The sequence below is a fragment of the Schistocerca serialis genome, chromosome 3, assembly GCF_023864345.2.
Source record: "Schistocerca serialis cubense isolate TAMUIC-IGC-003099 chromosome 3, iqSchSeri2.2, whole genome shotgun sequence".
Lineage (NCBI taxonomy): Eukaryota > Metazoa > Arthropoda > Insecta > Orthoptera > Acrididae > Schistocerca > Schistocerca serialis.
The window spans coordinates 66,282,011-66,305,341 of NC_064640.1; the positions used below are offsets into that span (position 1 = coordinate 66,282,011).

Here is a 23,331-nt window from a genome sequence, read left to right on the forward strand (position 1 = left end):
ACCCTGCTGAGGCATTTATATTCTTCTCATGAACACTGGCTTTACTGAATTGCACAAGTGAGAATCTTTTCAACCTATCCTTCACTCTCGTAACCCCCTGCTCTCAATCTACTGCTTCCCATCTTCCCTCTCACTATCATCCAGCTAATTCCAAACTTCTGTTCACACAGCTTACTCGCGTGTGCCTCTTTTGGACACACTGTATTTTGTGCCACACTGTCTTATATTCAAAAATTCAGTTCTCTTCACTGGTAAACACTGTAAAAATAAAAATAACCCACTGCATTAATTGGAATCTGTTTCAAAACTTACTGAGAAACATGGACACAGATGTCTTTCTGGTAATTGGTTAACTCTTTGGAGACCACCTTAACACTCATTTTCCTCAACTGCAAATGCCCAGTAATGATTTTGTACACAGATATTTTGTCCATCTGTAATCTGAACATTTAATAAATATCAATATTGAAAAATTCCACTTACTTTACTTTGTCCTTGCTTTTGATTGTTGATTGGCATCCATAATTTAGTTCTTGCACCACCTTCTCCCAATATTTCTTTGAAAGTTTGCATTATCACAGTTTTGAGAGGCAATAATTCCCAAGGAACTGCTGATATGTTGGGAGTGTCTAATCGGTTGAATTTACCAAGCTCCCACAAAAGTTGATGGTGTATTGTTGCTCAGTGGACAGTTGCATATTGTGCTTATACTAAATGTGACAAAAGGGGTTTAAGTTTTTGCCACTCCTGATCAAGTTAGAAATCAATGATGGTTGATCTTGGATGCATTTTGAAGCTGGTATTCCACCATCATCAGCTCTACCCAGAACACACTGTGGCTAATAGGAGTGCCAGAATAAAGGGGTTGAATTAGTTTGTGGATAGACTTTGTGTGTACAGGAGGTGGTTCAGAGAATTCTCTAGTCGTGCAGGAATATTTCAGGAGCACACGTGAATTAATTGTCCTGTGTAGATTTGTGTATGACCTTATAATTGGATGCACATGTATCAATGAGTGTAAAGTCATGTTACACAATTTCTTTTACATTCTTGAATGTTATTGTAACCCACAAATATAGGACATAGATAAATGTTGTTTTCCAGATGGAGAATGTGTGACATTCGGTATGTAATGTTCTACAAATCCTCCTCGACACTTTTGTGAATTGGATGTGCTTGTTGTAAGACCTTCATAATCCATGGGTATAATTTTCCGTTGACTTATTTACATTAGGTTATAGCAAGGATATTGTTGAGATCAAGAAAATTACAGATATTGTGCTATTAAGAGAGAGGAATGTGGTGGTAGTAACCTCAAGGAAACTGGATATTGTTCAGAAATTCAGTCTATATGTTTTCAGTTGACTCAAAATTCTGAAATTACACCTTTAGAATTAACTAAGGGGTCCAATAAAATCTACTGAAAACTTTTTGACTCATTGTGAAGTATGACTCAAAATGTGCCTATACCTTTTGTCACATTAAAATTATTTTCATATGGGATCAGCTGAATACATTATGAATGTTCTGCATACTCCAGTTGAGTATATTCATTTCACAGTAGCAGCAATGAAATAATGCTGCATGTTCTTTGTCAAGTGTTTCCATTGCTGTCACTGTGTTTCATGATAACTTGTTCTTTACATATATCTGCATTGATACTCCATGGTATGATACTGAAAAGCTCTAAGCAGCAAATGAACAATGGAAGAAGTAAAGGTAAACACCTGCCATATAGCTGATGCATTGAGGAACAGTATACAGGCACATAAATGAGTTAAACAATGTGCTCTCTCAGAGCTAACTACATATATAGGACACACACACAGCTTCATTCTCTGTGAGAGAAAAGAGGTGTCTGGGATGGGAAATTGAGGGTAAGGAGGGTCATGGCCAGATAGAAGAGAGGGGCAGCTAGGGAATGGATATAAATCCAATACCTGCAAACTTGACCTGCTGTTGGGGTGTTGGCAGGGATTGTTGCATGTGTTACTTGATGGAGTAGGAGGTGTGAATTTGATGGAAGGGAAGACGGGAGTGGCAGTATAAAACAGAGGAAGTGGAGACCATGAAGCAATGTATGAGGTCTGTTCAGAAAATACCGGAATGTTTATAATTTCATGCGGTTGGCTTCCCTGCACGTCTGTGTTTAATGTGTAACTACCGGAAATTTCATTGTTGTATGTCTGTTAGTTATTGTTCAGTACTGTATTGAGCAGAATGTTCTGTCTCACAGTTTGCAAATTTTGAGATGTCAGAGTTAGAGGAGCAATTTGTCTGCATTAACTTTTGCGTGAAACTCAATAAAACCTTTACAGAGACACACCAAATTATGCAGGAAGCCTACGGTGGTGAGTGTTTAACCCATACTCGGCATTGCGGATGATTCACACAGTTTAAAAATGGCCTGACAGAAGTTAAAGATGACTCTCGTACAGGATGCCCTTCAATGTCTACCGATGATGCTCAAGTCAGTAACATCAATGAAATTGTGTGTGCCAATCGAAGACTGATTGTCCAAGAGATTGGAGAAGAATGTCACATTTGAGTTGTATTATGTCATGAAAGCATGGCACAGCATCTTGGAATGCATCATGTTGCTGCTAAGTTTGTCCAATGGCTCATTAGTCAAGACCAGAAATACCTTTGCCTCACAGTCTGTGAAGAGCTTTTGGATCAAGATGTTCATAAGAGAATCATAACTGGTGATGAAACATGGGTCTACGGCTATGCTGTTGAGACCAAGTTTCAATCTTCACAGTGGGTCGGGAGAGGTTCTCCAAGACCAGAAAAAGCTTGTCAGGTCAGATCAAGTGTCAAAGCCATGCTGATAGTTTTCTTTGACTTTGAAGGATTAGTTCATCATGAATTTGTGCCACAGGGAAAACTGTTAATCGATGGTACTATCGGGATGCATTGCGACGCCTGTGAGAAAATGTGAGAAGGAAACAGCGCGATATGTGGGAAGACAATTCATGGCTCTTGCATCACAATAATGCACCCGCACATTCATGCCTGTTGTTGCATGACTCAAACCAGCAAGAGGTGTACCAGGACTACTTCCGGAAGTGGAAATAGCTTTAGGAGCAGTGTATCAATTGTGGAGGAGAGCATTTTAGAGGAGGCCATGCATAAGTAAAAGGTAAGTGTAGAAAAATTTTGTGGACAAAATTCCAGAATTTTTTGAACAGACTTCGTATTTGTGTACAGATTAAGTGATTGGTGGGTCAGCCTAGAGTGAGGTGCGGGAAAGGGAATGCATGGATGGAGGTAGGTGTTGGAGAGACATCACTAGAGGTTAATGCCAAGCGATTTGTGCGTTTGAAGCCTATTTTGTAAGGACAAGTTCTATCTAATAAATGAAAAGTGCTAGTTTGCTTTCATTCTACTGTATTAATTTTATTTTGTTAACCAGTTTTCGGCTTACAAGGCCATTTTTAGACATTTACTGGTGTCTGAAGGTGACCTTGTAAGCTGAAAACCGGTTAACACTGTAAAAGTAATGCTTCTTTGGAACTAATTCATGTGGTTTGAGAATTAGGAGTATGTCTGGATATGGCATATGGGAGATCTGTACGTGGACTAGGTTTTGGGGATAATGCCTGTCAGTGAAATCCTTTGTTAAACTATACAGAGAGATGTCTTAGTGTGGGAGGGATGGCAGCTATTGAAGTGTGCATATGGTAGATAGGTTTTTTTATATATAAAATGCTATTTTTTTATACATGGTTCATATATTTTATAAGGATGAAGGTTTTGTAGAATCATCCAAGAGATGGAGATCAACGTACAGGAAAGTGGTATGCTGAGTTTAAGGGCCAGGCGAAATGGATAGGTGATAAGTTGTTGACTATAGCATGTCTTAGCCCTGAGTGTGTATCATGAAGATATAATCAATGTCCATGAACCACACAAGGGATGTAGGATATTGGCTAATTGGGAAGAAATTTCCTAGGTGGAAATAGTAAAATAGCCAGTATTGCTTGCAAGTTAAAGGTAGAGCTCACCATATGTAGCATTGTTGAGAGGACCATTTGTGGAACTTTCATACAGAGTCATGTGGAGGATCTGAATCAGGGGCTCAGCTGGTTCTGCAACTGTGTAGGCTGCAGATTCCTTGACTTGTACTGTGGGATGGAGAGGTGTCATAATCTACACAATAGATTGGGGGTTCACTACACACTTCAGGCAGCTACATAGGTGGTGGAGCTACATGGGTAGTTGGGCTGTGTAGAGAGGGCTGGACAGTTTTTTAGGTTATAAGGTCTCTGAGAAGTTTAAGCAGGGATACATTCTCAAAGGATTCAGATCAAACACAGAATGAGGGTAGACCTAGGAAACATTAGTATTTTAGTTGTAAATTGTCGTAGCTGTGTTGGTGAAGAACCAGAGCTCCAAGCACTCATGAAAAAACACTGAAGCAGATGTTGTTACAGGTAATGAGAGCTTGCTAAAGCCCAAGATAAGTTTACTTGAAGTTTTTATCAACAACCTAACAGTTTTCTTAAATAATGGATTAAATTCCGATGGTTGGGGCATGTTTGTTGCTTTTAGAAGTAGTTTATCTTGTACTGAATTTAAAGTAGATAAATGCTATGAGTTAGTATGCTTAAAGGTTATGTTTGACAACCAGGATAAATTAATAATTGCTTCCTCTTACTAACCCCACTGACTGAGATGATATAGTTGCTGAAAGGTTCAAGGAAACTTGAGTCTCATTTCAAGTAGGTACCCAACTTGTACAATTATAGTTGGAGGTGACTTCAATCTATCCTCAATATATTGGTGAAAATACATGGTTAAAGTTGGTAGTAGGCATAAAAAATCATTTGAAATTATACTAACTGCTTTATTTCAAGAGCCTGTGTTGTAACCAGGCAAAACGACTTTCGTTCGGCCACACCTATGGGTTCATTGATTGCTCTCGGAGGAGGTTCATCACACGAAAACATATGAAATATTAGTTCACTGTATTACATAAATAAATAAAAGATTTACTTAACTTTGACACACTTCATTGGCACAGGAATCCCAAATAATTTACAACTGTCATGGACTAGCAAAGCACCACTTGATGCACTAATTAACAAATTGTTTCCTGCAGAACGATGTTCAACATTAACAATGCTACAAGTTTGTCTAAAACTTTGACTGTCATGTTAGTCCTATACTGTGATGCTGACTCCTTCAGATGAGGTCACAAACTGGGGAGAGCTCTTGCATGTGTGCTGTTGCTGAGAGGGAGGCTTGGTCGTTTTGAGTGCCTCTCATATTTCATTGTGGATTGCAGCAAGCCCTTGCTAATGTCTGTCTGTGATATCAATTTATGTTGCCGAATTTGCTGTGGCTCCACAATCTCTGGGCGATAAGACATTGGAGACATAAGCGGCAGTGGTGACTGCGATAGTATAAGCGGGGGCGTCCACCTCCATGGGCACCACAGTATGGTGCCAGCAGTGACAGGTGGCAAGATGGCTGCAACTGCATATGAGGATGCCAGTGATGTGCTAGGTCTGTGGGCAAACATTCTGCAGCAGAATCACTGACATACACGTAAGTGCAGTGCTGCTGGTATCGTAGCCACCGCAGTGACCCAGCAGAACCATGGGCAATTTGTGAGGAGTGTCCGAGTTCTTTGGTAATGTCTTCACATTCCCAATGCTGCCTCTTGCCAAAGACTTTGTAAAAGACTTCCTCCTCCAGGTGTAACTTGTTTTATTTGAGTGACTGCTCCCATGTGTGGGAGCTACAGAATTTCTCCATATGACTTTTGAATGTTCAAACGAACTGCCATTGATGGCACGAAACTGATAGAAAGTGACTACTGTGAATTATGGACCATTGTCTGAGACAGTGACCTCAGAAAGACCTTAAAAAAAAAAAAAAAAAGACAAAGCCAATACCTTACTTGCAGTAGTTGTATATGTCATGGGAACAACAAGAGGAAACTTACTGTAAGCACCTACCACTAACAACCATCATGTGCTCCAGAATGGACCTGCAAAAAGCAACATGAATGTGCTGCCATGGTCCAAACAGATGTGACCACTGAAAAAAGCATTGCGGCAGAGATGACTGATTCTCCACACAAAGTTTGCAACAAGCGGTCATTTGTTCAATCTGAGCATCCACGCCGTGCCAAGTACAATGATGGTGGCCAAGTTGTTTTGTGTGAACTGTGCTCCAGTGACCTTGGTGCAATCAAGATAAGACTTCCTGCTGTACGGATTGAGGAATCACAACACATGTCATCATTCTCTATCTGCAATAGGAAAACACCTGATCACTCAGAAAGCACGTGATGGTGCGGAAAATAGCAGTGTGGTATGGGGTGGAGAATTTCTTTCAAACTGTATGGCCACCCATGGCGCACATATTCCTAACCAACCTGAAGAGCTGCATTGGTAGCAGTGACTGCAGCAAATCACCGAAAGTTGAGAGGAAAATTTTGAAGACATTCAATATTCTGAGAATCAATCTGAAAACATGATTCATCAGATGAATCAAATGCTGTATTGAAACTGACTGCTAACTAAGACAACATGTGAGCATTTGAATGTTGGGCAGCGGCTCCGTACAACAACTCATGCTGATAAATAGACAATATCAGAGCCCACCGTTGCAATTTTTGTGCTTTGTTGAATGCTGATGATCTGTCAGCAAATAGAACGTCTGATTGTACAAATACTGGTGTAATTTTGTAACACCATGGGTAATGGCGAATGCCTTTTTTTCAGTGTCCCTATGACTGATTGGAGATCCTTAATGTTACAGGGCACTGATAGATCTCTAATTGCAGCCAAGTGCAATGTAGTTGAATGTATAGTTTGTGTATTTATTGCATGACCAACATAGTTCAGTTCTTCCTGGCTGAAGAAGGACTTTTCCATATTGTGCTTTAAGCCAGCACCAGAAAGAACTTTAAACACACAGTCTGAATTTGCTAAATCTTCAGCAGGTGTACCACCTGTGACCTTAATATCGTCCAAATAGTTTGTACAAGAAGGGGCTTTGCTGTTAACTGCTCCAGGAACTACCGAAAAATTGCAGGAGCTGAAGCATTTCCAAATGTAGTCTTTGAAACTGAAACAAATCTGAGTGAGTGTTTATCACAAAGTATTGCTTAGACTGTTCATCCAGTGGTAACTGTACATATGCCTCTCGCAAATCTATCCGTGAAAAGTATTTACCCCATCCCAAATTGTCCATCAATTGCTGCTGATCTGGAAGAGAAAAAGAATCCAATACAGTGCATGGGTTTAGCATTGCCTTAAAGTCAGCACACAACTGTAAATCACCTGAAGGGCTCTTCAGAATAACCGAGTGATGCTCATTGGCTTACAGAAAAGGGGTTTGAAAACCCCATTGTCTTGCCATCTTTGCAATTCACGAGCAACTTGCTCACATATTGCATGGGGGCAAGTCGTGTGCAAAAAAATCATGGCTGTGCATTGTGATGTGCACATCAGAGTCTGTTGTCCTTCCTATACCCAGTTCAAATAGTTCCTTGTAGTTACTACACAAGTCAAAACGTTAGTGTGACACACTGAAAGACTGATTTTTAACACATCATTCTGAATGTACAAATGAAACAAATCAAATAAATCTAACCTAAATATGTTTACACTATTTTTAGAATTGAGTACATGAAAAGAAATACACTTTATCACTCCCTGGAAAGTTTCTGGCAAACTACACATACCAAGGACTGAAATTTCTTGTCCATTGTAGGCAGACAAAATAGAAGTATGCTGCTATACGGTGGACTCCATATTTTGGCACAAGTGTCTTTATTTATCAGGAAAACAGAAGCACCGATGTCCAGTTAAGACTTAATGGCCTTGTGTTCCACTTTTAAATGAACAAAAAGTTTGTTCGTTTGTCTGTGTATATCAACAGAAGAGTTCCATGATGCGGAAGTACTTGGTTCAGTGATATGATGTGTAGTCTGTACATTTGTTGACAGCACAGTTGTTGTCACCGTGCAAAGCACGATGGTGGCTGTCACCTTTGCCCTGCCTGCCACATAAACACAGAGTTTGATTGTGGCCTTCACCTCCACATTGAAAGCAACTAGCTTTATGGCACTGACAGTTTTACTGTACATGCCTTGAAAAACTCTGACAAGATGATTCTCACAGAATTCTGTAACATGGAGTGTGTTACAAAACTCCATGTACCATGAGACTCAGAGTTTTTACTCCTACTATTCTTATTGTTCTTACTATTTGTCTGAGCACTTTTCTTAATTACTTCAAAACTATTCTACACATGACACTCTGTATCTCGTGCACTACATACAAAATAAATATATGGAGCCTAAAACTCAACCTCTGTTGAGTCCACAATTACTTGAGATTCCACTGCACACAGCACTGTTTTTAAACCAAGGTCAGACAATTTTAGAATTGCAGTGTGAATGTGTGTGTCTGATACATTCTGCGCAATAGGATCATGTAACATTATGTCACTATAGTTAATTCCACATGAACATTTAAAATTGCAATGTCGTGTGCGACCTCCGAGTTCTGCTATCTGTTGTTTGACTGTCTGAGCAGGCTGCTGCTTCAGATGAAAAAATTCAATTTGTGCAGCTGCTACAGTGATTTGACTGTCAAAATATTGGTAAGTGACGTTCTCAGGAACAGTTTCTCCACAGAGAGTAAGACAGATGCAATACACTTCAGGAAAATCGCTCCATACCTGTTATTTTGTAGGTGGCAAAGTCCGACCACTCTTTGTTCTGGCTGTGGTGTGGGCAAAACTTTGGAGCAGCTACCCGTGGCGGTGATTTTTGAGTTTGTAGTAAGGACGTCAGTTCAGTGAGCAGCAGGCATTCCATCTGCTGTGCCTGAAACTGTGCAAGATCGATTAGAGAGGTTTTCTGAGGCAGCTCGGACTTTTTGAAATGGTGTAGGACAAACAATAAGACAACTGACCAGCAGCAGAGCAACAAAATTTGGAAAAAGGATCTATAAAACAGGAGGTAGCTGGGGAGGAACACAAGCCAGTTAAATGCCGATCACCATCACCATTTGTTGTGACCAGGTGAAACCACTTTCGTCTGGCTACAACTGTGAGCTCTTTGATTGCTCTGGAAGAAGGCTTATCACACTAGAACACATGAAATATTTGTTCACTTTATTACTTAAAGAAATAAAAGATTTACTTAACTTTGGCACATGTCTTTGCCACAGGAGTACTGGATAATTTACAACTGTCATGGACTAGCAAAGTATCACTTGATGCACACTAATTAAACAACTGTTCTCTTGTAATACTGTGTTCAAAATTAACAACACTACAGGTTCACCTGAAACTTTGGCTGTCACATTGGTCATGTACTATGATGATTACTCCTTCAGATGAGGTCATGAACTGGAGAGAGCTCTTGCTTGTTCAACACTATAATGACCTCAGCACGAGAGTGCTGCTGTTGCTGAGAAGAGAGGGAGATGTGACCTTTTGGAACACCTCCCATATGTCGTTGCGGATTGCAGCAAGCTTTTAATCAAATTGCGTGCGTATGGAGTGTCTCCTCTGAGTTATGCAACTGGATTCATGATTTGCTATAAGAAAGGTCACAGTTTGTAGTAATTGATGGGAAATCTTCCAGTGAAACAGAAGTGATTTCTAGGATTCCCCAAGGAAGTGTTATGGGGCCTCTGTTCTCCTAATCTATATAAATAATTTAGGGGGCAATGTGGGCAATCCTCTTATTGTCTATAGATGATGCTATTGTTTACTGTCTAGTAAAGTCAGCAGAAGATCAAAACCAATTGCAAAATGATTCATAAGGAAATGGTCCAATCTGACATGTTGAAACCTGCCCTTAAATTTTTTATACATGAAGAATACACTGAAAGAAATAAAATTTTAATATTTTAGGTGCTAAGATACACTACTAGTAGGTTTTTTAAAAATAATTTTGAAAATCATCAAATTCATTGTTCGCAAGGTGGCTGGAGAAATGTACACTTCTACCATAGCTGTAGCAGACACAACATGTGCACACGGCAGGCATATGCCTTTGGTTGACAGCACATTGGTAAACAGGCAACACAGCACAATGCAATTATAATTCGTAAAGGGAATTTCAGTTTCCATTGATAGATCCTCTGACACAGTTGTTCACAACTACTATTCACTCATTTAATATGCATAATAATTAGCAGTTGCCTTTATGGTATTGCTAAACATTAACAATGGAAATAAAACTGAATTAATTTTCTTTGTGGTTCTTCATATATTATTGCTGTCTTTGTGCAGGTTCCAGAGTTTCACAGTAATGGGAAATCCAATTAATGTTTTCGACCTTACTGAGATGAAATATGAAGAACGTGGTCCACAATCAAAATCACCTATTCTCCTGAAGACCTACATATGTATTTTATGTATAAATTAATTTTTTGGGCATTAATTCAAATGATGTTGATATTTTGTTTGAAGTTGTCAAAACATTAGAAGAAATAAGAAATACCTGTGATGATTCTGTGAATTGTGAATCCAACACTGATTATTGTGCTAAATAAAGTCCAGAACAAATATACAGTACCTTCCTAGCCGACAGAAAACATGTATAGCAATAGCATACAGTGACATAAAAGCTTGTAAATTTTTTGGTTAAATGACGGAGCAAGAAAATGCTTAAAGTTAAGCAGTGTGCGAAACTACTTTTGTGTGATACACTCTGAACATGAATTATATAAATGAAAAGAAGATTTACATGAAGTACGAATATTCACCAAAATGAAATTGCAAAAATGTGAAAGAAAAACTATTCAAAAGACTCAGGGTTGCTCTTGAGAGTCAGTGCACCATTGCCGAGGGAGATCTATGAGATTGGGCACATTGCTGGTTTCCAGGCTTCTTTGACCTGGTGAAACAGATTCAGAAAATTATATGGAAAAGGAGGTTGCAAATTAAGTTGTTCACATCAAATAAATGTATAAAAGGGATGTCATTAATATGTAACACCACAGAGAAATTTGTAGTTGATGTGAAGACAAAGCTATTTGTTACACCCTGAAGTGCTGTATGTAGTCTACCGTTCAGGATTCATGCAAGAACTGCATGTGGACTGCACTTTATCATTTCTAATGAGAAAGACAGAGTCACTTGTGCAGACAGTGAATGCTGAGACATATTCGTATACAACAGTGCCAGTGATAAGTATCAGTGGATTACTGTTTCTGCAGCTTTATATCTGTTTTCAAGACCCTAAAGGCAAATTAGGACCAAGAATTAAAAAGAAAAAGATCTGTTTAACTGTAAAAATATTGTAATCAACATAGAAAAATCCAGATAGTGGGAGAGAATAATTTGAATATTACATCTGAAATGTCCTCATATCAGTTGCAGAAAAGGATTCATTGCTTTTGGTGGATCTGGGCCTGGACATAATGATACCTCTGTCCTTACAAGGATGACAAAAAAATTGTTAATATAACTTAGATTCCACCTGAAACTAATAGTCTGATTGAGCCTCTTGATAAATAAATTCTTTGACCTTGTAAAGCATTTTCGAGAAAATTGTTGGACAATTTAATTTCCAATAGCTCTTTGTCATTTCAGGTTCATCAGTGGAACAGTATTGTTTATTTTCAGTCATTTGTGATGTCAGTTTGCATCACTACATTTTACAAGTTTGATCAAGTGCAATATGCAGAACGTTAGTGATAACCATTTCTTACTTCATCCCAATTCTGTCTAAACAAAACTAATTATTACTGTGTAATGCCTGAATGCTCTAATTTTTCTTGTATCATGCGTGACTGGAGTAAGGAAAATGCTTGTTTTTGTCGTCTGATAGACACTTCACATTTTTGTGATGACTGCAGTGAACGAACAAGTCTCAATTAATGGAAGTCGTCTGTAATGTAACAGTATACGCTGCCTTCATTTCCTTTCCTGTGCTAGTCACTTGTATAATAATTGCATCTGCAACAGTTTAGCTGTCAATGTGAACAGCAAGTTATCTAAATAACTAATAAGTTGAGACATTTTTGGCATCATTTAAGTGCTTGAAATTCTTGTGTGTGCACTTTGGGCTTTGCACTGTGCGGAGCTATGTTCTCTTGCCATGGCTGCATCTGCTTATTTGCCATTTAGTACTCTAGGTAGGAAGGGCTGTACAAACCACTGCTGTAAGTGGTTCTTCATGTGGCAAAAATAAGCAAATTTAACATTCTTTAACGCTTTTTTCCTTAGCAGCTAAAATTTTGACAATGCATTTCTTGTAGTGTATTCTTCCTGTGTGAAAAATTTCAGGACAGGTTTCAAGACATTGGATTGGACCATTTCTTTGTTAGGCAAGATATTTGTATTGTGCCAAAAATGGTAGTTGACCCTAAATAATGAAAAGTGTGAAGTTGCCCACATGAGTACTAAAATGAATCCATTAAATTTCATTTACACACTAAATATCACAAATTTAAAGGTTATCAATTAAATTAAATACTGAAGGATTACAATTACAAACAACTTAAATTAGTACCATCACATAGAAAGTGTTGTAGGGAATGTGAACCAAAGACTGGATTTTGTTAGCAAAGCAGTTAAAAGGTGCACCAAACGTACTAAAGAGACTGCCTACACTACACTAGTCTGTCTTCTTCTGGAGTATTATTGTGTTGCAGTATGGGATCCATACCAGATAGCATTGACAGAGGACATCAAAAAGAAGATTAGCAAGATTTGTATTATCGTGAAATGGGATGAGAGTATGACATGCAGGATAACTAATTTAGGATGGCAATTGTTAAAACAAAGGCATCTTCATTTGCTGCAAATTTTTCATGAAATTCCAATCAGCAGCTTTGTCTTGTAAATGCAAAAATATTTTGTCATGTAGCACCCACATAGGGAGAAGTTACCACAGTAAAGAGAGAGAGAGAGAGAGAGAGAGAGAGAGAGAAATCAGGGCTCACATGGAAAGATTTACATGTTCATTTTTCCCACATGCTATTCAAGAATTAAATGGTTGAGAAATGGTCTCAAAGTGATTCTGTGAACCTTCCACCAGGCACTTAATTATGAATCGCATAGTAGTCATACAGATATAGATGTAAATGAGCTACAAAAAAGTTTCCATTTGAGGTTGCTATGCAAGTACTCCTGGCTGTACCACAGATTTTTACATATACCTTCCTCTCAGAGCTGGTAGTGATTGCAGGTGGCAAGGTGTGGGATACACATCTGCTCGTCATGAGGAATCTGGACAGATAGGAATACAGTAGTATATATACTCGTGTTTGAATGTCATCACTGACCGCTTGATTTATTACTGATTCCACATGATAGTGCAGCATTTTCATGTGTTGTTAACAACAATAGTTTCCATGTTCCTGTAGGCCCTGCCCAGCTTTAAGTTAACTTCTGTTGTTGGTTCTTCATGTAGATTCTACAGCACATGAAATACACTCTAAGTGGGGAAAAAATATGCACCATAAAGGAATTATCTGAATGGGATAGAAATAAGTAGAAGTGATGTACGTGTACCGACAAACAAATTATGACAATTTCAGAAAGATTGGATGATGTATTCCAGAGAAAGAGATTCTCAAATTGAACAAGTCAATAACACGTTCGTCCACCTCTGCCCCTTATGCAAGCAGTTATTCAGCTTCGGATAGCATTGTAAGATGTCCTCCTTAAGAATATTGTGCCAAATTCTGCCCAATTAGCATATTAGATGATCAAAATCTCAAACTGGTTGGAGGGCCCTGCCCATACGAAATTTGAAGTGAGACTCATCACTGAAGACAATTCTACTCCAGTCAATGAGGTTCCAAGCCGAAGATGTGTCTGGAGATGTACTGGATAGTGGTGTGATGCCAAACTGGCTGTTGCCTGCCATACAGCCTGACAACCAGGAAAAATGGTCTGCACTGCCATTTCTTTTCATAGAAGGACCCCTTTGGTTGTCATCTGTGGCACTCTTATAGCCCAGCAATAACTCAATGATATTGTATGCACCATTTTGTTGCCCTTCATGGCAAGCCACCTTGGCCTTACATTTCAACAAGACAATGCCTGCCTGCACGTGACGAGAGTTTTCTCTGCTTGTCTTCATGCTTGCCAAACACTACCTTGGCCAGCAAGTTTGCCGGATCTCTCCCTCTCTGACATCATATCAGAGACCTTGCATTTTTCAGTGTACACATAAATATTTTTGGGTAGCAATTAAAGAATGACAGTGCATGTGAATACTTAACTGATTTGTAATATAACAATTGTGATAAGAAAAGCTTTCCATGAAGAGGGAAAAAATTAGATAAGAAGAGAAGAGTTAAAACTTTCCTGAGGCATTGGGGAACAAATTTGAGACTATAGATAATGATGTATATCGACCAAGTAAAGGCAAACCTGACATCATTCGACAAGAAAGAAACCATTAGGGCATTTTTGAAACAATATTTGAGCAAAACCTTTCCAATGTTGAGGTGCAAGTTATTCCATAGTTGAGTATTTGCAACACAGAACAACTTGAGATAAGTATTTATGATGTGAGAGGACATGTAAAATAATTTATAATGTAGGGATGAAATGTCTCATGGGTGGTGTTGATGTGGGAATTGTATACTATGATTTGTGAGGAATCAATGGAGCAAACAAGATATGTACTAATCAGACCTCTGTTGTCACTTAACCAGGCTACTTCTCCATGGGAAGGGCTTAGAGGAATTTAGAAAGAGATCATGGTAACTGGAGCTGTTGTTAATGAAACCTTGTAGAATTTTACAGTAGTCAATCATGGCAATAATAGACCCTGAACCATTTTTTGTTTGATGTCACTGATCGTATATTCATACTTTATTAGTTAAATGACATTGTGGAACCATGTCCGAAGCCTTCTGAAGTAAAGACTCATGACACAGATCTGTTCACCTGTATCTGTAACAAGGAAACTGACTGATCTCAAGGAGCTGTCATATTGATAATATTCTTCTCGGGTATGCAGCCGGATCATAACGTCTTCATGACACAATATTTCCGCGGTCCATCTGGCCGCCATCTTCAGGTGAGAGTGCTGGTGCACGAACTTGCCGGAACTGACTTCCTAGCGCAAGCTGCGGCCCCTATATAGGCCGCAGAAGACCCACAACGCGTGCGCGAGAAGGTGCCGTAACTGCCCTCTAGCGCAGTAAACATACCGTGCCGCCAGTGGTGGAAATAGGCGAAATCGAGATATCGCTGTCAAAAATTTAAAAAAAATTTTATTCCGACGATCGAAACACAGACCGAAACTCATTCTGGAAACACAGACCGTTGTTTTTTGATGTCAGATAACACCAGGTCCCAAGTCTTACTTAAAAGATAGCCCTTGTCTCAATTAATAAGATTGTCAGATAAACGAATCTCTATGGATTCTTTTAAAACACAGTGCTCCGCCACTGCAGATTTCTCAGGTTGAAGCAGCCGTGTGTGCCGCTGATGCTCAACACTTCAGTCCTGAATGGTCCGGATTGTCTGCCCAATATAAGCCTTCCCACAGTGGCAAGGGATCTTGTACACACCGGGCTTCCTCAAACCCAAGTCATCCTTTACAGAGCCAAGGAGCACTCTAATCTTGGCTGGCGGACGAAAAATACTTTTGATATGGTATCTTTTCAGAATTCTTCCTATCTTCGAGGAAATGCTCCCAGCAAAAGGCAGAAAAGCCACCGGTTTGCAGGTATCTTCTGGTGGTTCAGGCGAAGGTCCATACTGGAAAGCACGGCGGATCTGTTTATCTGAATAGCCATGATCCGGCTGCATACCCGAGAAGAATATTATCAATTATTACGCCGGGAAAGCCTTCGTAGCCACAGCTGTCATATTCATTGGGAGTTATTTTGCCGTTTTAAAGTTACACAATATACATAGCTGAGTGATCTACAATAAACAGTGGCTTGAAGCTCTGCTTTGTAGGCAGTAAAGGTACAGTGCATTTACTTAACTATCTTACTTAATTTCCTGTTCTATTTGCATTTGTGCAATAAGGAAAGTGTAGTAGTATGGTCTTCATCAGTGGAAGTGTTCTAACAGCCTTCATTTTACTATCTTCTGTTTTGATACACATTTTGTTAACAAAGACTTAAAAAGATGATCCAAGTCTGCTGACTGTTTTCACACATGATGAAAACTTCTTGCTACTGTTTGATTGTTATATGTGTATAACTTGGCCCTAAAATTGGGAAAGACTTTTTGCTCAACTTGTCTCACAATGATTTCAGTTTCATTTAATTTCTGAATTTCTGCAGTCTTTTCATTTCAAATACACCATCCTCCTTGTAGTAAGCAGGTTTTTATGGTATTACCAAGCCACATTGAATCTTTACAATATTTCACACCTGGGGCCCTTCAGAATTTTCATTGCAGCTTAATGCATGCAATTAAATACGTAGGTAATTTCACTGGATGTGTTCAGATTTTTTAGCTGGGAAGTGAATTTACTTTCTTTCATTATAAGTTTTCCAGCTTTGGTAGTCTCAATAGACAGCACCTGAATTCTGATTGCTTATCCCCTTGTTGACACTCATTATGCTTATTCTTTTTGGCTTTGAAAGTGGTTGTGTCCCGAATGTTTGGCTGAAGTATTTCTTCAAAATATCTGTACAATAAATCTTTTTGATTGATTTTAGATTATCCTTATCTCTGATGCTGAAGCATAACTCTCTTAGTAAATTGCTGGAAACTTGAAATCTTTCAATGTTTTCATTGTGTGATTGGGAAATCTGCATGTTATATTCTTAAGATAGTCACAGAAAAGATCTTCTATTTTGACTGTAAAAGCATATAGCTGATAGAAACACGAAGTATATGTCTCAATTCACTGTTGATAGTAAAATGTTTTGTTTTCCAAATTTGTGTTGATATTGGAAATATTGTTGAATTTTTTGAAAATGAAATAATACCTCACTGGGTATCTGATATGCTTTTCTGATAAATTTCTACTGAGCACTGTTACTTCGAGTTCAGTCCACATTCTGTACCTATAGTGAAATTGCCATTGATACATGTGACAATCTGTGGGACCATACAATATAGGATTCAACTGTTTTCATGTGCAAAATGAATATTTTCTTTGGTTTTTATCCAACTTTGAGGGTCATCATTTTTTTCTGCTGCATAAAATGTGAAGTAACAAAGTTTCTTTATGAGGTGGTCTACAAAATTACACTGATCATTGTTGTAAAACAGATTAATTACTCTGCAAGTGTTATACATATGCTGCTTAAGTACTTGTTTCTGATATTTTGCGCACACCTGACCTGTGAAGAGATCCTGAAGTCCTCTGTAGAGTAGAGGATGACAATCAGTTCAGGATATGATGCTACAAGCTGTGACATTAAACATGTGGGAAACTGTCAGCAAACACTTTTGTCCTTTCCTCATTTTAACAATTTTGTAGAGGTACTAATGATGACAGTAAATATTTGCTAAATCTTCTACATGTTTTAATATTATAATCATAAAGATAGTGTTTTAAATATTGTGTGATACTGAAAAACAATGTGTGTACCAGGATCAGGCACCAGATGAGGGAGTGACTTTCAACAACAGCATGACATCAGACGATGTGTGTCCATCCACTCCACAGCAGGATCCCAGGTAATGATTTTCTTCTTTAGCGTACAAGGTTTACCATTATTTACTATGCATCACTGTTACATTTATTTGTGCTTATCAGATTTTAAAATTCTGTGCTGCATAGGGACTTCAGAAAGTAAGTTACATGTGTTGTCCCATGCTAAGACTACTGTGCACCAAGAGTACATGTTCCGGGTATTCTGCGGACCCAGTTCTGCTGTGGTACGGGTAACAAGTGAATCATAGTGTGGGAGTGAAATGGTGCAGCAACTGGAAATGTATTCCAAAATTGAAGTAAGAGGAACAGTACTGTCCTTGTGGGTGAAATGTGTAAATTGTACACAGATTCACTGTAAAATTATGGTGTTGTATGGACCAAATGTAATGTTGTGTGCAGCCATAGTAAAATGGTGTCAATAATTTCACTAAAGCTACTCAATTGTAGGTGATGGTAATCTGCCAAACAGTGCAGATTTTGCACCATGCAATTTCCATGTTTCCAGGAGACTGAGAGAACTTCTGGGGAGAAAGAGATTTTTCAATGATAAGGACATCCATACAGCAGTTCTTGAATGGCTCTGCCATCAAGGAATTGAATGGTTGCTAGGATGTTCTGACCAGTGACTTCACTATGTTGAAAAATAGTGTCATGTATGTGTGTGACTTAGTGTAGCGCAGCATTCAGTAAAAGTTACTTGACCTGCCATAATAATTTAGAAGTTGCTTTTTGAAGGACAGACAGAAAATGTATGGCAGGGGACTATAATTCATCATAATTCAGCCAATTAGCACCAAATATTTATAAATTATACTCACAAACCTTCATCTAGTTAGTTATCCAAATGAGAAAAGGTGACTTGTGTCAATGTTTAATCCGAAACGTGTTTTGTTCGTGGCAAATCTCCATGTCATGAAGAGGTGATTGCTAGGTTAAAAAACAGTGATGAAAATCTGTGGTCTGACCGGGATTTGATCCTGCAGTTTTTTGTTACCAATCTCGCACTTTACTGCTAGACTATAAAACCCAACTTTGATCTTGCTCTGGGAAAATGTGACCTATAGTTTAATGTGTAATCCGAACCATGTTTTGCTTCAATGTCCACATCATTGAGAGGTGAATTTCAGGATAAAAGACTGTGAAAAATCCTTGGTCCAACTGGGATTTAATTCCATGACCTTTCTTTTGCCATTCAGGCGTGTGCTAGACCCCCAGGCATGACAAGGTTTCTGCTCAAGCTTGTCTGCTGTCTGGAGTTGTTGGCAGCTGTACTGGTAGATGGCAATGCCATTGTTAATTCATCGTATTTCTTCCAGTTTCAACAAAATATTTATGAATTATGTGAACAAACCTTCCTTGTGAGTCAATCCATCTATCTGTCAAAACCGAATCAAATCCCTATTGTAGTTTCTGAGACCAGCCCATACATACAAGTAGAAGTGAGCAGGGACTTCAATTTATGTATGCAGAGGAAAGAAGACAGAGAGAAAATTTTAACGATTTCATCAGATAAGAAAATACCTGTCCAGTTGTTTTCATACATGTAGAAAAAGAAAGTAATTTTACAGATTTCTCTTCTACATGTGAGTCCTCATTATTAAAGGTGCAATTCCCTCTTCTGTGTTTATCCACCAAATGTTCAAGCCACAAAATTCATGATTGTATTGTGATTTTTTTAATAACTGTGAAATAAGTGTCATTTGGTAGAAATATTTGACTTCTTGTCATTTATCACTGCTCGAAACTCTTTGCCCTTTTGCTAACAAGGTAACATTTTACCACAACTATTTTACAATTACTATATTGTCCACCACAGCTGTCCATTCCAAGATTATACACATATACACTGCAGTATTATTCCACTTTTGCTGAATTGTCTGGACTGTTTTCTCCAAGTAGAAACTGAAAATAAGTGTTTCCTGTGAAGTTTCATTTCTGAGGCTCTCTTTTTCTTGCTCTGCCTTCTGCAGACATAGTTCATTGGCAGTTTTCAGTCTTTCCCTTCGTCCTTCATTTGCAATCAGGTTCAATTTAATCACATGTTTGGCAGATGTCTTTTTGGAGTATGAAAAGGCAGATTAAAATCTTCATTAAAAATTGTCTGAAGACCCATTCCTTAATGGGCTGCAGTTTTCTTCTTGCCTGCAAAACTCCATTGCTTAATTTGGAAGATTAATATCTTTTGCAGTCAGCTGGTTTCCATTTTAATGACTCAAGTGTGTGGAAAATGAAGTTTTGTCTGGTTTGTCATTAGATATATAGTTGAGATACCCACTTCAATGCCATTTTGCTGCTCCACCAACAGAAGTTGAGAATCCTGTTGAGCCAATTTCTTCTGATTTGTAACATGTGAAAAAAAAAAGACTTGCAAACCATAATAGCCACATTTTTTGAATGTATTATGAGCATACAAGTTGTTGTTTTTTATCTAAAGTGTTTGAGTAGGTCTTCTGTCCGATTCTCGTACGAGTTGCCACTTCCTTCCTCTGAAAAGAGCATCCAGTGAAATAATTTTCTACTTTCACACAGCCCAAAATAATCTTTGCTGCCTGTGTATAATAAAAATCCAACTTAATAGTGAAATCATTCCTGTACGTATGACTGGACATCCCATAAAGTTAATTTTTTCTGACCTATCAGCCACATTTCAGTGTACAAGCCTTTCTCGAGTTCTTAAACAACTATATTCCATAAAATGGGGTGAGTAGAAAGAATGGGGTGAATAGCAATGGAACTTCCAAAAACGTTCGATGCTGTCATATCGGGAGACAAATGGGAACATTCATTCAAAGAGTTGTTTGTTTAGATTGTTAGTGATCCAATCTAACAAGGAAATTATAAATTTCAAAATGCTGTGATTAAAGTATATGGAAAATACAAGCAATCATTTAAATTGTATATATTTAAAATTTGTTATTTAGAAGGCAAAGGTTATGTGGATGTTTTTTTGGATGGGAAAAATGGCCAATTAAACACATTTATTTTAACAGCTGATGAGTCACTTTTTAGTCAAGATATTTTTCAAAAGCTCTTTGCTACTTTTGGGGGCTTGGCTTGTAGTTTCAAAGACATCATTTTTAAACATGATGTCAGTGACTTGATACATTAACAAAAAAATCGAGTTCATCAATTTAAAGTTGCAATAAAATAATTATAGGTATAACATTTTTGTTGTTGTATAGAACTTTTTTGAACCAGGTAAATTTTGTTTCTTATTCTCCTAGATCCAAAACCAGTGTTGAAATGTCCCTATTTGCCCCAAATACCAATAAATAGAAAAATAATAATAAGGTTAATGCTGCTGTTTCTATCCACCCCTTGCTGCAGGGTGAATAGAAACACCAAGATTTTATTTTTTTATGTTGAAGAGCATGAGATAGGCCCAAAATCCAATTATAAGTTTAAGGATTAGCCACAAGACTTATAATCCCATACAATTTTAATTTTCATATTTCTTTTCAGAGTTACCTGTTTTTTTCTTTGATGTTGAAATCTGTTTCTATTCACCCCATGTGACGGCATTTTTCCATGCTCTGCCTATTGATGCTTTCTACTGGCTTAGTATTATCTCAATCATCTGTGACAAAAGAGGAAAGTCATAGCAGTGCCATTATTTTGATATGAATGATGCATGAATTGTAAACAGAACTGTCATAATCATTCATGAAAGTACCAGTTTCTGTGACGTATCTGAGAAATGCTGCCTGGGAAACACTTATTGCTGGCAATTCACTAGCACAGTATAAACACATTTTTAGATATTTCACTATCACTGTGACTTTCTACAGGGCTGTACACTGTAACATTGTTCTTTCAGTATGAGGCAATGTGCCCTGTCCCTCTACATGTAAATTTTATAATTAAAAAAAATGGAATTTACCAACATGTAATGCAGTGTTGTGGTTTCACCTACTATTATTATCTCCAGAATTATTGTAAAAGTGCAACTCCAAATCACAGTCAACCACATTCAACACTCGTTATATATGGCTCATTATGTTACCAAATGATGACTTGTTTTTTTAGAAACACACAAATCTGTTAACAGATGGACACACCCCAGGACATGGTCTGTTATTCCCCTGACTGTTCTCTCTCTCAGTTGCAGGAAGCAATGCGTAACTTAAGGTACATTTACATGAGCCACAAAAATTGTATATTACTGACAGTATAAACTGACATTGTTGTCTGGCAACATTGTGGCCACGTGAATTGCCACCACGTGTACTACAGCATGACTGGCCACTATTGCCCAGCAATGTTTGTGGCAACACATTTCCAGGCCAGAAGTTTTTACAAGGAGCCACACTAATGCCACAAAATGGGCGAATGCAAGCTAGTGAGAGTGCGGCTCTCCTACTTTTAAATCACACAAGAAATCAAGTTAGAAAGAACAAGAGAAGTCATGTGTCATGAAGACATTCTTTTTTAAGTAAGCGGAATGCTTCTAAAAATTTAACCAGTGAATGAGAATATTGAAACTTAATTTTGAATATTTTGTACAAGCAATTTGTCCAAGAATCGCTAAAATCAATACAAATACACGAGAGTGTATACTGTTACAACACAACTGGAAAGTGTATACTATTACAACATAACTGGCCATTGCCCTTCGGTTTTTAGCTACTGGCAATTTGCTCAGAAGTTTAATGTACCGTAGCTCTTTAAATTTCACTATTCATCAATAAACCTCATGGTACTGGTATGCATTGCTTTGATAGAAGGACTGAAAGATTTCATTAATTGGGAATAAGAATACAATACTTTTTGTTTACAAGCACAAACCGCTGCTGGCACTTCAGGTACATCTCGAGATAGAGTGAAGCTCATGACATCAAATGCAGACCATATGGGTGAAGAGCCACCCGCACTTCTACTGTTCCTGTATGATGTTTTTGCTTTTCATCTGGCATAAGATTGAAGACTTTGGAATTCTTTGTATGCTCTATCAAGCGTGATTCCGAAATATCAGTAACAGTGTGCCAGTTGCTTTTTTTCAAGTTGAGATCCTTGTATAGGCTACAGTAATTTCAATGTCCCATAGCTCTGGTCATAGGTTAATAGCATTTATAAAATTCATAGTAGTCTTGTTTGTCCTCTTCTCCATTGCTGTACACAACAAACAACTAGAATATGTGGCTATATGTACACATGCAGACATGTGAACAAAAGCAAAATGGTATTTTTTTCACTCAGACATATGACTGCAGCGTTTTCAGTGAGAGAAGTAGGAAACAAAGATGAGAACAACAGGGAAATATTTACAGGAGGGATAGAGACAGATACTGCCTTGCAATACGAGATATCCTTCACACTTACCGAGCGAGGTGGCGCAGTGGTAGCACACTGGACTCGCATTCGGGAGGACGACGGTTCAATCCCGTCTCCGGCCATCCTGATTTAGGTTTTCCGTGATTTCCCTAAATCGTTTCAGGCAAATGCTGGGATGGTTCCTTTAAAAGGGCACGGTCGATTTCCTTCCCAATCCTTCCCTAACCCGAGCTTGCGCTCCGTCTCTAATGACCTCGTTGTCGACGGGACGGTAAACACTAACCACCACCGCCACCTTCACACTTGGTGACAACACTGGCAATCCCTTAGCAGTATGTCAGTGTCTACCTGTAACAACCTGCAGTGTACCTGTAACAGTCTGCAGTGTCAGCAATATTTCCCAACAATTTCACAAAACTGCCATCTATTGCAGCAATATTGATGGCAATGCTTTTGCCACCCTGTATTGCTGTAAAATATGGCCCATC

The 23,331-nt window shown here is 38.3% G+C and overlaps 1 protein-coding gene and 1 long non-coding RNA gene across 3 annotated transcripts in view; one reads left to right on the forward strand and one right to left on the reverse strand.

Moving 5' to 3' along the window:
• LOC126469717 (protein Daple) overlaps window positions 1-23,331 on the forward strand; it is a 195,271-nt gene that overhangs the window by 171,209 nt on the left and 731 nt on the right. The window contains exon 23 of the mRNA XM_050096907.1: window positions 17,510-17,595. Coding sequence (XP_049952864.1) covers window positions 17,510-17,595 — 86 coding nt within the window. The remainder of the gene's footprint in view (window positions 1-17,509; window positions 17,596-23,331) is intronic.
• Window positions 1-23,331, reverse strand: part of LOC126469718 (uncharacterized) — a 66,440-nt gene that overhangs the window by 9,579 nt on the left and 33,530 nt on the right. The window contains exons 1-2 of one of the 2 annotated variants that reach the window (XR_007586052.1): window positions 21,041-21,137; window positions 8,704-8,857 (exon numbers count right to left, since the gene is read on the reverse strand). This is a non-coding gene — a long non-coding RNA (uncharacterized LOC126469718). Of the gene's footprint in view, window positions 1-8,703; window positions 8,858-21,040; window positions 21,138-23,331 lie in introns of those variants that run through there. The other variant, XR_007586051.1, reaches the window with a different exon arrangement.